Raw genomic sequence first — 17,412 nt, 5'->3', positions numbered from 1 at the left:
GACATGCTTAGAGAAAGAACCTGAAAGTTCTGGGCTATTTTCACAATTCAAAACATTAACATGAAAACATACAAATGAGATATGATGTGCGGAGTATGGGACACCCTTTATGACAGCTACAAGCTTGTTAAAATGGAGGGTCGTGTTTGGTTTAATTACACTCTCATCATTTCCAGATTTTGTGCTCTGAACAAAAGCAGTTTCTCTAATTGTAAGTGAGAGCCCTGGGCATTTGTTTGCTATTTGCATAGCATTTGGCATTCAGAGTGGAAGTGAAGGAAGCCAAGGCTGCAAAGGGAAATGAGAAGCAACGATGTGCCCTACCTTTACTCGCCTCCTGATATTTCTTCTTGGCCTGGGTTACGTCCCGCACCAGCTGCTTGTAACTAGTCTTCAGGCGGTCCAACTCAGTTTGGGTGACCTAACCTTCCACAACAGGGCAAGAGGAGAGAATCAATTAGACAGGCACGCATTGATTTAGAATGGTCATACAAAGAAGTGAGCAGGAAGTGTGAATCCTTGTGGTTTTTACAGATTTCGAGATGAAAGGCATCCAAGGTAGTGCCCTGCAAAGCCGGTTTACCGTAAAAGAAAAACAACACCTAAAAGACCATATTCTGCATCACATTTGAGTTTGCAAGACAGCTGTTTCCAAGTTAAACTCGGAAAACAGAATTACCTTGGATCTCACAGCCTGCAATAAATATACATGTTTATTAAATAAAAACATAATAGGTTGTGCTGTAATAGGAAAATAATAAACTTCAGAGTGGTAACAGTAACTGTGCTTGTGTCTGGCCACCAACACACCACCCTGTCTTATACTACAATAACATTTATTATTAATTAAAGAACAACACATCATACTTTTCATTCATTCATTCATTGGTATGTTCCTGTTATCACTAACATTAGAGCAGCTATAAACGTTCATTCCCTCACCGGCCTCTTTTTTTCTCTCTCTTGAAGCTTATAAGACAACCAACACAGCGTGTCTTGTTACAGAGAAGTGTAACCAAGTTCTCTACCATGCATACTCCCGTATTAGAAAACCTAAAGTTACAGCTTTACCTCTCACAGGTTCAAAGTGCGGACACTGGAGACTCCTTCCAAAAATGCTTAATAAGGATGAATTATTTGGATTGAACATATACTGTGTTCTAAACTTATACAAATACAGATACAAATAGGAGGTGCATTATTTTTTATTTTATTTTCAAGAAACCATGCTTGAAAGGGCATCTCTTTGAGTCTAGATCCAGAGAAAAAAACACATAAGAAAAGTCACAAAAGTGGAGCGATGCGGGCTTGGACAAGTGCAAGTATGACACACACAGGTCAAAGGACTGTCGTGTTCATTTAAGCTGAATTCACACTAACCTACATTCAAAATCTCAGAATTGCTGACCCGCTTAAACTACGCAAATTTAATCAGTTGCAAGCTACACCTTCTACCTTTTACACATGCCTCCATTGAGTTTTCGTAGACTGTTTAAAACAGAAGTACCCCTTGACTTTCAGTTACCATGTAAACTATATCATGACTAAGATCCTGTGCTGCAGGAACTTTTCTATTCTATATGAAAGTGATACATTTGCATAACCTGCATCTTTGGAAGCTTAAATGCATTTGGTTGTTTGACCAAGCAGTTTAAATTGAGCCGTGACACCAAGGGCTGTGTGTTTATCTGGTCATTTCCTGTGTCTTGATTATAAGGATTATATCTTGACAGAGATTGTCCAGTCCCTTGAGAATTTCACGATCGCAGAAATTAACGCAAAATCAAGCAAACTCCACTATATTCTGAGGAGTTTACAATTTTTAAGTATTACCGCAGATTTTCTACAGATTTGGGCCAAGATACATCATATGACGTCATCACAACGCGAATTCAGCCAAAGCCCTCTTCGTATTCGACGCACGTGAATCAAGTACAGCTAAAAGATCTCATTTACCAACAAACATCACTGTGAAAGAGGGTGCAAAACAATTTTGTGCAGTTGCAATTTCACCAATTCAAGTAGTTTTCCATAAAAAAGAAAAAAAATTTAAAAAATAAAAATTTTGAGATAACCCGCAGCAAAATCCAGCATTTTTGGCCTCAACAACCGTAATCGAAATCCTGTACAAACTTGTTATCAACATCAAATGAAAGTGTAAATGCTTATCATTAAAATCACTTCAAGAATTTTGAGTTGTAATTTAGCAATGTGTCCATCTTTCCAAACTACATTTGTATATAAGTACTACATCTCAAACTGTAACACGCATAGTCTGTTGCTCCCAAGTTTACAAAAACATACACACACACACACACACAATTCTGGATGCATAACACAACTTAAAACAGGGAGCAATTCAGGAAGTTTGTGGATTACTGATCGTTCCCAGTTTGCTGTCCTGGGAAACAACGAATCTGATATTGGACAGGTCTGTCATGGTGTTCCTCAGGGGTCTGTCCTGGGTCCTATACTTGTTAGTATTTATATGCTTCCCCTAGGACAAATTATTATGAAATATGGTCTAGCTGATGATAAGCAAATTTACATCAACTCGTAGTCTGATATAACGGTCACTTCAACAACTCTCTCTGAGTGTTTGCAGGAAATCAAATTATGGATGCACCACGATATTTCTTAATGGAATTGTTCCAAGACAGAGGTACTTCTTGTTGGCACACCAGCATCTACTCATAAAGGTCGAAATTAGAATTTGACCTTGGATAACAGTTTGGCATTGCCATCTTCTCAAGCTTGTAACCTTGGTGCTGTTTTTGACGCTCACTTAACACTGGATGCACATATTAAGAGTATCTCTGTTCAGCCTAGTCTGCTTCTCCTTCTGTATCGAAGTATTTTGGAGCCAGTTCTTATGTATGGTGCCATTTGTTTTTTCCATATGCTAACCGTTACCAATAAGAACAAATTCTTGAAGATAACTAATTTAACGTGAAAAATTATTGGTATTCCCACCCCCAATTTATTGGACTGTGTCATTTCATATACGCTCTGGAAGGCACATAAAATTTTAAATGAGCCAGACCACCCACTTTATCAATATTTCAACCCCCTACCTTCTGGCCGCAGGTATAGACTGCCCATGTGCAGAAAGGCCAGCTATGGTAGGAGTTTTGTTCCTATGGCTATACGAGAATTAAACACATAGGTAATTAGCCATTGTGATGCCAACTTATGCTCTGACATTTGTTGTATGATCCTGATGTTTTCTTTTTGTCCCTTTCTCCCCTCTATGTCTGTGATTGTTTTTGATGGTTAATATGTATGGTGTTGTTGTGTTTATGTTTTTCTGCACACCCATGGTGGAAAGAAATTTCCTCTTAGAGGACAAATAAAATTAATTAATTAATTATCTATCTATCTATCTCAAAATCTGCATTCTACCACCTCAGAAATATTTCTAGGATTAGGCTTTTCCTCTCATTACATGATGCTGAAAAGCTTATTTCATACATTTATTACTTCAAGGATTGATTACTGTAATGTGCTTTTTATTGGCCTACCTGCAAAATATATAAAACGACTACAGTACATCAAGAATTCAGCAGCACATATTCTCACTTATACTCCTTCAAGTCAGCACATTACTGGCGTGCTTTGTAATTTGCATTGGCTTCCGGTTCAATCACGTATTGATTTTAAAACTCTCACTCCGACATATATAGCTGTACACGGAATGGCCCCTTCTTACATTTGTGACTTGGTTACCCTGTACACGCCTTCTCGTTCTCTCCGTTCTGCTGAGTCTCTCACTCTTCAGCAGCCTCTTTGTAGACTAAAATCTGTGGGTGAGAGCTTTTTCTTTTGCAGCCCCTAAGCTATGGAATGCACTTCATTTTACAGTCAGAAGTGCTCTCACATTAAACAGTTTTAAGAAAATGTTTGGTTTTTTGTTTTTTTTAAACCCATCTTTTTAAAATAGCTTATACTGATTAATTTGATCTAGATTTTTTTTTTCCAATAGTGTGCTGAGTTAATTATTGTTTGTTTTACATTTGTCTTCTTGTATTGTATTATGTCTCTATTTTTGTATTTTATCTTTATTTCCTGTTTTTGTAGCGATTTGGGTATGAGAAAAGTGCATAGTAAATGAAATTATTATTATTAATAAGTATTATTATTATTATAAATAATACTTATAAATAATAATACTAATAATGATTATTATGAATAAAAGCTGATTTGCATATTAATATAAGAGATCTGGTTTGACTACAAATGTAAATGTGTGTGAGGAAAATCTTATCAGGATACATGATTTTGGTGTAAACAGGGTCAAAAATAGAGCAAATTCATACTACACTATGCTGTTAGTTAAGGATCCTCATACAGCTGAAATAGCTTATTAATAAATTGACCCTTCTGTATATGGAAGCTACTGACAGTTGCTAGCTCCATTATGAGTTTTAACATTTGGTAAATTAAACAAGAAATGAGCCCTACTACCAATAATCCAGCTGTGCTAACTAGCTGCCTAGTTAAATTTGCCAAATGCACCAAAGATTCATGATTCCTTTAATCACTTCCCAGAAGGAAGTCCAAAGCATCAAATGCAGAAGTCTAAAAGACAAACAAATGACTAATCATAGGCAGGAATAGTAACGGAAACTTTATATCCAGGATCTGTTCGACCTAAAAAATAAATACAGAAAAAACAAGCAGGTGTCCTATGACAAAGTAGGTAGTAAATAAATATGGCTTAAGATACAACAGACAAAAAAAAAAAAAAAGATCGCTCACAAAAGATCTGAGTCTTGCATGTCAGTTTAGTACAAATGTACACTGTTTGGTATTTTCACATTTTTCTAGAAATCCACCGATACTGATCTCTAAAGAGCCAACTGTTCAGACCGGAAAAGACTGCCAGGTGTCACTGTGATGATGAAGGATCTATGGACTTTTCACATATCTGTGAAGAAGGAACTCACGCCTGCCTTGTGGCTCCACTTGCTCATTTTAGTTCATCGCCTGTCAGAGAAATGGAAGACATTCTTCTGCACAATTTAAACAGGTTACTTAATGGCATCCCAAAAACTTTGAGAGAACTTTAGCAGCAGTACAACAAGTAGAAACTTGACGTGCAGGCTTATACCTCAACCTGCAGTAATTATCGGTGAACTTCTCCCTTTCATTATGAACAAAGCGCAAACTACTTTATGTGGTCACACTAGCATGCAAAGACAATGTCAGCAAGGGCCACTCAGGAACCCCAACCATGTTTTTTGTTAATCCACTAGACAGCTTAAAAAGGAACCATTTCTTGAAAAAGTACCTGTCCAATTGTGCTTTATATTCATCTTGAAGCTTGAACTTCAATAATCGTAAATATTGTAAGCGTAGCTTTAATCCAGTGACAGCTGGTCATGATATATTAAATAGGAGGCGGAAGTCTAATGCTCTACTGGATTCATTTAGTTTTTCCTCTTTTAGTTTTTCCTCTATGGGCATTTATTACACACCCATGACTGTATTTCACATTTGCATTCTCAACTACCTTTGATGACATGCTGCGAATGTGTCAGCGACATGGGCTAAAAAATATAAGCCCAAATGGAAATCAGATCTAGGCAGTGTTTCATTTTGTGTAATCACCCAACAGTCACTGATACTGACTGTTACTGATACTGAATGTCACTGATACGCTGCATGAACAGTCTCGGCTAGAAAGAAATCAGCTGCAGACTTGATTCTTCATACCATTCTGTGTATTTTTCCTACAACCATTGCGGGTGCTGTTGGGCTTGGTTCCACACACACACACACACACACACACACACACACACACACACACACACACACACACACACACACCAACAACTGTAAGACCTTAAGGTATATTTAACAGCAAATAATCTGATGTAGATATCCAAATATTTTTATACGCACATGTACTAGATACTAGATGTTTTAATCGAATTTAATTGCCTACAGATAATGGTTTAGTGCAGTCTGCCTTTTAAGACACAATTCTGCTTTTACAAAGTGCAAAGTGCAAAATCTCCAACTCTGACTTTCTGTCCACCTGTATACTCTGGCCAGATCCCCTTTCTGTTTCACATAACAAATTCCACCACGGTTTTTTCACTTCCATGTGCATTTTTTGTACTTTCATTATGGAAACACAGCCTAGTTCCCTTCCTGTCCTATTAAAGTGACCTGGAGATAGAAAATAGACAATTGCTGCTGCACTTTTCATTTCATTTTCACTGCATTCAAGTTGCCTGTCTATTGGCTGCATTATTGAGGGGACAAAGGTGGTATATTTGGCACTGATGCAAATCAGATCTGGATGCATTACCTATGAATAAGTCTTTTATGACTTTTAACAATCAAAATCCAGATCGTTAGTGCACTGTTACTAGTATTCTTGTCGACACATTGTGATTCATCCATGGTCATATGCTTTTTTCTTCTGCTTTACTGTGTAGCACTGATCCATTATTTTATACTATAGCACAGCACTGTTTCCATTCTGATTGGTTAGAAAGTGTTAAATAATTTTCTTTAACAGCCGCTGTGACAGCAGTGCCAGCCATAAGGAGGTTTACTGTATATTAACGCTCTTGTTCTAATACATTATCATTTCTATAGTAACAACTCATTTGCAGAGACTTGTATGGTGGATGCTCCACATAAATGGATTTTTTTTTAAAGACACAAGTAATCACTGCAGGGTTTGTTTTTTTTTTTTTTTTTAGAATTTTTTGGAAGGTGTCTTCAGTATCAGTGATTTGTAATGGTCAAAGATGTAACTTTAGGTTTTCCACTATAGGATAAAGGAATTTGCAGTTTCTTGCTAACATGACAAGCTACATTATGTTGTCTTACTGACTTCATGAGAGAGGGGAAGAGAAGAAAAGAGAAGCTAGTGAAGGAAGGATTGTTTATAGATGTTATAATATTAGTGATAACTGGAATTAACTAGTTTTGTGGCCATTCTAAAACTGGTATATGAGGAATAAAACAAGACAGGATGCGCTGTTCTTGAAAAACTTCATGGTGGCAATGGCCCTCCAGTAATACAATGATGTGACACACTGCAATGACAATAATTATTGCTTTCAGTTAAAATTAATCTCATGCAGAGATTTTAGAGGCTTTAAGATTTTGGATGACTAAATCAGAAGTTCGTGAGATCAAATCCCAGCACTGCTAAACTGCCACTACTGGGCCCTTGAGCAAGGCCCTTATCCCTCAACTGCTCAGTGATATAAATGAAAAAAATGCAAGTATCTCAGGAAAAGGGTGTCTACCAAATGCCATAAATGTAGAGAAAATCACACTGAAGGACAACCCTGATGTGTCAGAGACACAGCAATGCTTTATCATCACTTAAACACTCTAATATCCTCCCTTATGCTATTTATTTCTGTTCCCTTGTCCTTTCTATTTTTCACTGTCAATATGTTATCATCCATTTTGTTTAATGATCCATGAATTAACAAACACTTTGCTTTCCACTTCATTTGGATAAGCTCATATAGTTCTCCATTCCAATCTTGTGACCCCGTGTGCTGCACATGTGTTTTCCCTGCACCAAAACATTACGTCAGCCATCATCAAGCCGTTCATGAGTGAAGTCAGATGTGTTTAGTAGGAAAAACATAGGACTGGGATTGAAAACTCCTGCACTGTGGCATGATGATATAGTCTCTGCACACATCTTTATATATTCCTACTCATGTCTCAAGAGTACCAACAACCAAAGGTGCATAAAAAGTGCAGCTCATACACTGATGCAAAGAGAAAAATATGTCCCGCCTTCTCACATATTGTTATACACTGTTAGATTTTATATACACCAGATGAAAATTCATGTGTTTGTGGTGCTGACCCTGCATAGCTCCTGGTTGAGGTGGCTCCACTGCTCGCTGTACGTCTTCTTTAGTTGCTGTTTGTCTCTGATTAGAAGCGTGAGTTTGCTAAGTGGACCCACCATCAGGTCTTCAGAGTGCTTACGGAGGATCCGACTCAGGTTCTCCGTCTCGCTCACCATCACGTTACACGACTGTTGGAGAGATTTAACGATCAGCAGGCATACCTACATCATATAGTACACATGAAAGTCTACATGTGATCCATTAAAATCATAAAATACGTTTTATGGCACTACTCAAATCACGTGAAAGCATCCCTACACCTTTACCTTTAAAAGGAATACACAAATCTATGAATATGCATGAGCATAATGGGAAATGCCCTCAGGTTCTTATGTAATCCAAACCCCTTCCGCTCACTTAACCTTTTGACAGTGTGTGATTATCCTATTATGATAAAGTGAGAGGACACATGACTGTAACTGAACCTCAGACCAACTCCAAACAGAAGTCATTTGTTCATCAAAAATGGGGAAGTGATGACATTTCAACATGATAAGTTCAGAGAAAGAGAGCGCTTACTGACACTGCTTACTGAAACTGTACAACTGTACCAAAAAAGTGAAAATATCTGGAATATTCTTGAATGTATTAATTATTTTTCCATTATGAAATTCCATTCATCCATCCATTTTCTATACCGTTTACCCTACACCGAGAGCCTGGAGCCTATCCCAGGAGACTCGGGGCACAAGGCGGGGGACACCCTGGACGGGGTGCCAACCCATTGCAGGGCATAATCGCACACACATTCACACACCCATTCACACACTACGGATAATTTCATAATGCGAATGAGCCTAGAACACGTCCTTGGACAAGGGGAAGGAAACCGGAGTACCAGATGGAAACCCCCGAAGCACACAGAGAACATGCAAACTCCACGCACACGTGCCTCATTATGAGATTATGATAAGCAAATATTATAGGCTATAACATATTATGTGCTTGAACTGGTCTTTTTTGGCAAATAACTTTACTTCTTTATAAAATCAAATGCTTGTAATAAGCAAGAACAAAGAACCGCCATCCTATTCAGGGTGTATTCCCGCCTCATGCCCAATGTTCCAGTGATATGCTCCGGATTCAACACCGTCCTGACAGGGATATTGTGAGGACTGAAGATGACTGAATCAGAAATATTAGAGATATTTGCTTATATTTAAGATACCATCACTTGCTAAGATATAATTTTTTGCAGACTTTAACATTTAACTAGCTATCCAGCTAATTAGTAAAAAAATTATAATTTTTTAAAATTCCATTAGATACTGAATTCAGTATCTCAATTTGAGTCATTTAACAACATGTTAGCAAACTTACATAAGACCTTATCTTATCTGTACAATCTAAATAGAGGAAAACATTTGCGAATCACACCTGAACACAAGGACACTTTAAATATCGATTATCTACTACGGCGTATGAAAATGTAGAATATAAGCCAAATAAATTCTGTTGATGGAAAATTAAGATTGTAAATGTCTGTTACCTTTTTTATGACAGAAATTCTGCCATGCACTGAAAGTGTGCCAGTATATGTTGTCATGATATGTATACATCTCAACATCGGTCATGACTTTCCCCCAATCACCCAATCACCCAAGTGTGCACTGGATGAAAGGTCTTTTGCGTGATGCATACACTGGAAGCTGTAGGTAAGTTTCACTATGTCTATGTGTCCAAGGACACAGTGAGTGCTTCTGACAAGGGCTCTGAAGAAAACAGCACATTACTGCTGCATAATCATGGCTGGGAAAAGCTGTCAGAACATCAGCTAAACACCTGGGAAAGATTTGTTTTACCTGCCTGCTCTTCTCAATATGATGAAATAGACTGCAACAACAACAACAACAACAACAACAAAAAAACCCCACAAGAATCTCAGCAGTCACTAAAACATCATGATGTGAATAATCAGCGTTGCTTTTGCATCCTTGGCTCAGAAGACAGCTCGGGGCATTGGAGACGTACTGAAGCACAGCGCTTCTTAATTGAGCAACCTTTCAATAACTTCCCAGAGACAGCAAAATTCAATCAGCTCACACTTGTTCAGCAGAATATGGAATCTGAAATAGCAATTAGTGTAAACTGAGCCTGTGAATGGCAGCCCTGGTGTAGGTTTACCCTCAGCTCATTAGCCCATAATACACAGATAATATGCTAGATTGAATGAAGTCCAGCAGGGACACATCCATACAGGTACCTTATGGAGGTGGCTGATGTAATCCAAGCCTCCTCCAGGCTGAGGGCCTTCCACTTTCTCCACCATGGCCGCCATCTGATGCAGCTGAGCAGAGAACTCGCGGTCGCTCTTGGCTCTTTGGGTCATCCACTTTTTCATCATCTCCATGAGCCGCAGCTCAGAGTCCTGCAGCCGCAGTAGAGCAGCATGACCCTGATGGCACCACAGTTCCTCTCCAAAACCCATCGTCCCACTGCACGACAACAGCCTAGAGGAAAACAGAGGCCTTTAAAGGGCAGCCCTGAAAATGTGTACACCGTGTCAGTGAAGGCAAGTTAATATTTCTACTCCACAGCACTGCTGAATTCTTGATTCTGATTGGTCAGAAGATGTAGTGTAAATCTCTATAGCAGCAGCTCTGACAGTAAAATCACAGGTTTATATTAATGTCCTCATTCTAATACATTACTGTTTTTGTCATAACAAATGGAATTTGTATAGCAGACCATCCAGTTCCTTTACGTTTTCTGACAGAGGGGTTTGTGCTTTACAGGATTTTGATAACATGACAAGCTGCTTCTTTTGTCTTACTGACTTCAAGAGAGGGGAAACAGAGAGGCTGGTGAAAGAACAACTGGTTATAGCTGTTAACATATGTGATAAGAGGAGCTTGTCTGGCAGATGTTACACAATGCTAAATGTAATTATAAATGGTTAAAAAGTACTGCATTTCATTTTTTACTAAATAAAAATTCTTAGCATTGGCAAATTGCTGTGGTATAAGAGGAATAAAACACTTTCATATATGCTGTAAAGGGAAAATGATCGACTTCATGGTGGTAGCAGTAACTCAGCTTCACCACCGCATCGTTGATTATTTTTCTATAACAGCACACCATGTCGTATTTTATTCCTTACATTAATGATTGAGCTAATAGGAACCCATTAGTTTTCATTCATCATTAGATAAGTAAATATTTTGAGGTACAATATTCCTTTAAAGTACACCAGACTCATTATTATTATTCTAAAACAGCAGAAAGCATAAGTAGGTGTGTCCAAATTTTGACTGGCAGTCTACCCAAATGGTTTTCATTGGCTAACTCCTGATTCAGGAAGCTGTACGTGGGAGCTCAGTTTGTCACGAAATTGACCAAACGGTTTTATGCAAACTTTTGAAGAACACGCATGTGGTTGCTTGAACTTTTGTTACCCACAGAACCTGCATACTAGGAGCTAGTGATGAAAAAATAACACTTAGGGAATATACCATATATGTATTTGGTCAGGGTTCGCTACTGTTACAGAAATCAGATATCATTATGAAAAGACAATCTTATTTATGTCTAACTATGACAAATGTAAGCTACACTATATGGCCAAAAATTTGTGGACACCTGACCACCACATGCATATGTGGTTCTTCCGCAAATTGTTGCCACAAAGATGCAAGTACAGAATTGTCTGGAATGTTTTGGTCTATTGTAGCATTACAACTTCTCTGCACTGGAGCTAAGGAGCCCAAACATGTTCCAGCATGACAATGTCCCTGCACACAAAGCGAGCTCCATGAAGACATGGCTTGTCACGGTTGATGTAGAAGAACTCGAGTGGCCTGCACAGCGTCCTGACGTCAACCCCTCTGAACACCTTTAGGATGAACTGGAATGCCGACCGCACCCCCAGGCCTACTCTCCCAACATCAGTGCCTGACTTCACTAATGCTCTGTGGCTGAATGAACATAAGTCCACACAGCCAATATCTAGTGGAAAGCCTTCTCAGAAGAGTGGCGGTTCTTATAACAGCAAAGGATGGACTAAATATGGAATGTGATGTACAACAAGAACATATGGGTGTGATGGTCAGGTGTCCACATATTTTTGGCTATATAGTGTAGGTTAGTTCTAGTTAATCGAGTGGCAGAAGGGGGGTGTTTCCAAGTTGCATATTAATGCAGATTTATAAATCCTTGGCATTTATTGTAGTTTCATGGGGAACAAAAACATTATTAAAATTAATTAAAGTAATTATTTAATATTTTGGCTGGGCCAAATGCAAGTACATGCTTCTGTTTTTGTGCTGCTGCAGCAATATCTATTGTACCTTACTTCTTGTACCTTACTTTATAAGTTTCTTTTTTCCATTTCTAAAGTACAGCTATAAAATAAAAGACAAAGTTTAATCCTGAGCTCGGGTTACTGTCTCTGTGGAGTTTCTGTGCACGTGCTCCTTGTGTCTGGAGTTTTCTGTGGGTTCACCAGTTTCCACTCACCTCCCAAAAACATGTTAGTAGGTGGATTGGCTATTCTAAAATTGTCCCTATATGTAAATGAGTGTGTGTGCGTGGGTCCCTGAAATGAACTGGCATGCCTTTCAGAGTGCATTCCCACCTTACACCCAATGTTCATGGAATAGACTTAGGATCCACCATGACTGTGACCAAGATAAAGCAGTTACTGAAGATGAATGAATAATTAAACAACAGTAAAAGGTTCTATCCTCTATAAAAACCATAATTCCCCGCCCAATAAAAAGAATAATAGTAGACAGTTTAAGTGGAAAAAGTTACGGTTATATAACTAGTCAGAACAAAGATCAAGTTTCAAGATTCTACTGTAGCTTTTATTGGGCTGATGCAGTGTTTTGTTCTGTCCTGGTCACAGACTTTTACTTTGCATATTTTAGTACTTTAAAAAGACATTCTGTTGGCGGTGTTAAAGAGGGTGGTTGACAAGCTGGTGGTTGTTTAGAATTTCACTTCCTTCAGGGCCATTCTGGACACAAAAAAAGGATGTTGCACATAAACTGAACTTTCTTTATTACTGCATCAACTTGCTAATATCTATCAGTGTTAACCGGACTTCATACCCAAGCACCAATTCTCACACACCAATCGGTCGATTATAAAAGGCTTGCAGCAACTATTATTCAAATTCCTGTCTCTCAAACATTAGCCTACTCTCAGCAAACACTCGAAGGTGAAACGTTGTGTACGGCGTCAAACAGTTGCTTGACAATAGCAGAAAATGAAGCTGTCCTGAGTCGAATCAACATCCACGATGATGGCAGAAGGTTCACTCGGCGCATCCAATATTTTTATTCATGGACATTCAAAAGAATGAAGGAAAAAATGTAAAACGTGGGCAGAGTGAAACCAATTTTGCTCATCCTATACATACATGTGGTCACGCTAGCTTTTGTGACGTAATGTCACCTGCATCAGGGACAGTGATCTACTTTTTTATTTATTTTATTTTATTAAAGCAAATCCAAACATTGAACATGTTTTTAAGCTCTAAAATAAGCTCTAAATAAAAGTATTTTAGATCATATTGCATTCCTCTTGACTTTATTTACATGTGTCCTTGAAGTAATCCAAAAATAATCAGATTACATTACTTTCGTATTGTGATACATGGATTACGTTACTGACTGCATTTTTTATGAAGTACTTTGTAACTAACAGAATACATTTTTAAAGTAACCTTCCCAACCCTGTTCACACCTCACACATGCTCCTAAAGACAGAAACCTGATGTCCTTCATTCATTCACTAGATAATACCACATACAAAAGTCCCATATTTCACCCTCACATACACCTAGACAGTCCACAATGTTTCTCAAAGAGCACAACACACCTGAACCAGGTGTTTTTGTTCAGGTGTGCTCGGAACTTGGGAAAGAGCTAAAACTTGAACCATCTGTGGCTTTGGATTGTGAAATAATCTGTTGCAAGTGCATAACATTCATTCGCAATACATTTACATTTATTCATTTAGCAGACACTTTTATCCAAAGCGACTTACAAATGAGGAAATACAAGCAAAATAGTAATAGTAAAGCAAAATAAATTCTAAAATGAATGGTACTCAGCAGTACATGATCATTTAAGAAGGCGTCAGAGGATACTGTTGTTCATCTCCAAGTCCCTTTTTGACCATCAAGTAAATGTTTGATGAAATGTGCAAAAACTCAGAAAGCTAAGTTTGTGCCATACTTGAACTACTATATCCTTTGCATTACATAAAGCCCTCAATCAAGTTGGCTCCTCTCTGATCTTCTTTCTCCACCAGCCCTCCTTTATCTTTAGGTCTTCAACAACTGCTTTTCTCACTATTTCTCCACTGGAATACTACAGCTTCTCTAGAGTTACTCCACAAATCTGATTAATCTCATGACATAACAGTTCCAACACTTGATATCTTTATCTCATACCTTAAAACACATCTGCTTTTCAGTCCTTCCTACTGCCCTAACGGTCATTTAATTATTGGCTGTCAACCCTAGAATGGATAAAGCGGGTCAAATTGACCACGAAGGATGTGGTTTTTGAAATATTTGATCAATATAAGCACATAGTTTTTTGATATTCCATGTAAGCCTTAAGAAACTTGTTTCTGACAATCATCAATGAAATTTTCTTTTTTCATATTTCATAGGTTGGGAAAATGTTACATTTTCATATCACTACTCCAAGTCTTCATAAAGGAGGTCAAAATAACCCTTATACATTTCCTATGGAATTTTGACTTAATGTAGTATTTTTTTTTTTTAAATAAGTTTTGCCAATAATAATATTTCATTCCTTTCCTCAATGGATTACTCAAAAAATCTGTTGTGACTTTTGTCTCTGAGCCAAGAATGACCACAGCAGTCACATGACATCAGTTGTCATAGCAACAATCATAACAGATTTTTTTTTTTTTTTTTTTTTAAATTATAGGAAGTATAGAGCTACACTGCACTGATACTGTCAGGTTAATTGTGTCAACAAATTCTGTATTTTAACACTGAAATTATATAACAGGTCAGTTTTGAAACGGATATTCATATATTATGGGTAAACTAGTTGATGGCATCTTTCCAATTTTATCAAGTTATTTTAATAAGTATTGCTTGCAACCATAACATATATTTTAGTATAACTGATTTGTAGCATAACATATGAGACTGACTGAATGAAATATATATATATATATATATATATATATATAGAGAGAGAGAGAGAGAGAGAGAGAGAGAGAGAGAGAGAGAGAGAGAGAGATCTGGGGAATTTGTCAACATCAAAAGATCTCCTGAACAGTTTTTGCAGTGTGGCAGGGCGCATTATCCTGCTAAATGAGGCCACTGCCATTAGAGAATACCGTTGCCATGAAGGGGTGTATTTGGTCTCCAACAATGTTTAGGTAGGTGGTACATGTCAAAGTAACACCTACATGAATGCCAGGACCAAAGGTTTCCCAGCAGAACATTGCCCAGAGCATCACACTGCCTCCGCTGCCTTGCCTTCTTCCCATAATGCATCCTGGTGCCATCTCTTCCCCAGGTAAGCAACGCAGACACACCCGGCCATCCACATAGTGTAAAAGAAAACATCTTTTACATCACTCCCCACATGCATCAATGAGCCTTGGGCACTCATGTCTCTGTCGCCAGTTCACTGGTTGTCCTTCCTTGAACCACTTTTGGTAGGTACTAAGCACTGCATACCGGGAACACCCCACAAGACCTGCCGTTTTGGAGATGCTCTGACCCAGTCGTCTAGCCATCACAATTTGGACCACGTCATAGTCACTCAGGTACTTACACTTGCCTATTTTTCCTGCTTCCAACACATCAACTTTAAGAACTGACTGTTTACTTGCTTTCTAATATATCCCACCCCTTGACAGGTGCCATTATAATAGATATTCAACGTTATTCACTGTCAGGAGTTTTAAAGTTATGGTTGACTGAGATATAGAGATATATATATATATATATATACATATATACACACACACACACACACACACGACATGTGATCTCTGGTGGATACCATTTAGGACCAATAATGGTAATGGTTTTAATGGTTAGCTGATGGTTTGTAATGGTATTTGTAGTACAAACCATTAGAATTCGTTAGTTCATTGTATGTCCATGTGACGTCACGCTGTGAAAACTACTTAATTTTTCTCCGTACCACGGAAGTCTAATCTACTCCAAGAACTTCATTTATTAGTATTAATAGAACAAATCCCTTACAAAAACGGTATGAATGTCCGACAACAGGATGTTCACTGAAGTTCACAAACTGAGTTTCGAGTGAACGCAGCTTTAGTCACCTGCAGTGGTTTGTTTATACAGGGTGTTGTTACAGGCTTCCTGGACCACTCCTTCAAATCTACAGTGGAACTGAACTGAGATCAAACTGTAGCATTTTCTATAAGACAGTGTCAATTATTTGAACTACGCCATTAGATTTAGACAGTGTTAATGATGATCCGAGTCTCACCTCCTCTTGTCTCAGGATGTGTGAAGGGCGTGAAGGTCCATTTAATCACGAAACAAAAGCCCGAGAACAAGAACAAAAACAAAAACAAAAACAAAACAACAGCAGGACTCGTATTCTTCAGTGCAGAAAGAGGCTCTAGTTGAGAACAGAAAGCCGTTCACATGAGCTGCGACGCGTTCAATGTCACTAACTGTATTGAAGAAGAGAAGCACTGTGTTCGCGCACAACGGTGGCCGAATCCTAAAACAGCCCCCTATTGGTCAAAAAGCGCTACGTAGGGCGGAGCCGCCTATTGTTTCACCTCCTAGGCAGAACATGTAGATAGGGATTGGGAGCTGTTTGGGATTCGACCGATTCATAGATTTTACTTGTTTATTCAAAAAAGCGACACTCTCACTTATATGTAAAGATTTTTTTTTTTTTACATGAATTATTAATCTTGAAAGTTAACCTTAGAAGTAGGCAGATTACAGGTATATTTTGTAAAATACTACTACTACTAATAACAAAAACAACAACAACAACAATAATAACAACAACAACAACAATAAAATAAATGAATAAATAAAAAAGGGAATACTATCAGGATTTAAAAAATCATTAAAACCTCTCTCTCTTGGGCTCAGGTGAGCAACCTCCTGGTGCATGCGCAAAAACAATGCGCAAGTTAATTTGGTAGAAATGAACACAAATCGTTCTCTGAAATGCTTTTGTTAGGGTGTCCATGCATCCTCTTTGTCGCGCCTTAAAAAAGCATCCGGCCGGGATTTCTGCATTTGAGAAAATGTCAGGGATTCAACTTTAATTTCATTATGATGTGCTTATGGTCTAATGCTGCAAGATGTGTAATTCCCGCCTTCTCGGACACCAATTGGTCGATTATAAAAGGCTTGCAGCAACTATTGGCCAAATTCCTGCCTCTCAGTCAAACACGCGAAGGCGGGACAGTTGCTTGACAATAGCAGCAAAAGAAGCTGTCCTGAATCGAAACAATGCTCGTGGCCATACAGTATAAGGTCATTTTAAATTTCATGTTATCACATTGCTCTGTATTA

The 17,412-nt window shown here is 38.2% G+C and overlaps 1 protein-coding gene across 4 annotated transcripts in view; it reads right to left on the bottom strand.

The window, feature by feature from the left end:
* The window catches only part of fes (FES proto-oncogene, tyrosine kinase), a 46,769-nt gene extending 30,009 nt beyond the window's left edge, over window positions 1-16,760 (bottom strand). For 2 of the 4 annotated variants that reach the window (XM_053634502.1, XM_053634504.1), the window contains exons 1-4: window positions 16,358-16,759; window positions 10,102-10,348; window positions 7,853-8,026; window positions 325-421 (exon numbers count right to left, since the gene is read on the bottom strand). In XM_053634502.1, the coding sequence (XP_053490477.1) occupies window positions 325-421; window positions 7,853-8,026; window positions 10,102-10,326 (496 nt within the window). In that variant the 5' untranslated portion in view covers window positions 10,327-10,348; window positions 16,358-16,759. Of the gene's footprint in view, window positions 1-324; window positions 422-7,852; window positions 8,027-10,101; window positions 10,349-16,357 lie in introns of all 4 variants that reach the window. The other 2 variants (XR_008386908.1, XM_053634503.1) reach the window with 2 other exon arrangements.
* Between the last annotated feature and the right edge of the window lie 652 nt (window positions 16,761-17,412).

The sequence above is a fragment of the Ictalurus furcatus genome, chromosome 10, assembly GCF_023375685.1.
Source record: "Ictalurus furcatus strain D&B chromosome 10, Billie_1.0, whole genome shotgun sequence".
NCBI classification, from domain to species: domain Eukaryota; kingdom Metazoa; phylum Chordata; class Actinopteri; order Siluriformes; family Ictaluridae; genus Ictalurus; species Ictalurus furcatus.
Note: the sequence above shows the minus strand (reverse complement) of the source record. Positions and strands in the feature narration are given on the sequence as shown.